General features: G+C 56.9%; 1 protein-coding gene across 1 annotated transcript in view; it reads right to left on the bottom strand.

Moving 5' to 3' along the window:
- Nucleotides 1–1,163, bottom strand: part of CSUI_010037 (microneme protein mic3) — a 2,656-nt gene extending 1,493 nt beyond the window's left edge. Inside the window, exon 1 of the mRNA XM_068070144.1 lies at nt 21–1,163. Coding sequence (XP_067917879.1) covers nt 21–1,100 — 1,080 coding nt within the window. The 5' untranslated portion in view covers nt 1,101–1,163. The remainder of the gene's footprint in view (nt 1–20) is intronic.
- Nucleotides 1,164–1,361: the final 198 nt, after the last annotated feature.

Below are 1,361 nucleotides of genomic sequence, written 5' to 3'. Positions count from 1 at the left end.
TCGGTAGGGGGAGGAACTACTTCCGGACCCATCTCTCCAGGGCCTGCCTCCTCGGTAGGGGGAAGGACTTGTCCCCCTTCCGGCGGGGCACCGTCAGTCGATCCTTCGGGGGTGGGAAGTTTACACATCTGCCTGCCTGACTCATTGTCCACGCTCCAGTAGCCTTCCGGGCAACGACACCGGTACGACTGAAAACTGGTTGAAATGCACACCCCGGGGCCGCAGTTCTCGATCCCTCCCTGGTCCTGGCAAACGTCAATGCACCGCGGAGATTCTTCGTCTGAGAGCCAGCTCTCGATTCCACAAAGGCATTTATACCCATACGTCGACCCAGGTTCGTCTACACACGTCCCGTGACTGCTGCAACGATGGCCCTCACTTTGACACACTGCCGAACTAGCACAGTAGCTCCTGCCATCATCGCGATGCTTTTCAACATAACCCTCAGGGCAACTGCATCTGTGAGCACCGTTCTCTTTACGACAGCTGCCGGGGCTGCAAGCGCTAGTTTCCTCCGCGGAGCAGCTGTCCGGAACACACTCAATGCCATCTCCTCTATAGCCTTCTTTACACCTGCAAATCGCGCCACCCCCCTCCCAGTTCTCATCGATGCAAGTGGCGTTGGCGCTACAACTCCTGCCTAGTTTGGCGCATGAGCAATTCCCCCCATAGCTGTTCTCAGGATGATACACGACCGCCGTACTGCATAGCGCCCAGCTGGACGAGCAGAAGTTTCCGCACTGCCAGTTTTGACAAGCGGTCTTGCTACAACACAGGTTACCCGGGCACGAGGCGCCACGGTAAGTCCTACCGTCTTTATGGAAGGCCCGGTCACCACACTCCCCACCATTATGTGAGAATCTGCACAAATATGAATGCGTCCCTTCCCTAGAGATATCTGGGTGACGGCCAACTGCAAGAAAGGAAGCATCTCGGGAGGGTTCACCCCTGAGTGCCGGGGAAGTTTCGATAGGCTCTAAGGTCCCACTACCCGAGGCAGTTCGGGCCCGTGTGTGCGCCGCTGTGGCGACGGCGTGCTCATGCCTTGACGCAAGGAATGCCGTCAAGACGAACACCGAATAGGAAGTGAGAGACTTCATGGTCAAGTGTTTGAGAAAAAAAAAAGGGGGGGGGGACTGGGGGGGAAAAGGAAGATGATCGACTCCGCAAAACAGAGAAGATCAGAAATGCTACGTTTCTCTGGCACGCCGGGGCCAGGTGCGAGCTTTGATAGCGCTGATTAGCTAGCAGTGCCGGCAGAGTATTGCAGCGCCTGGTGAGTGAAGTGCTCCCGGGGAGCTGTTGAGCTAGGCCTGCAGCAACGGCTATCAGCTAGCCGCAAGGGCAGGAACTATCACTTG

This window comes from Cystoisospora suis (assembly GCF_002600585.1).
Source record: "Cystoisospora suis strain Wien I chromosome Unknown contig_6584, whole genome shotgun sequence".
Taxonomy (NCBI): domain Eukaryota; phylum Apicomplexa; class Conoidasida; order Eucoccidiorida; family Sarcocystidae; genus Cystoisospora; species Cystoisospora suis.
This window is presented reverse-complemented; position numbering and strand designations above follow the sequence as displayed.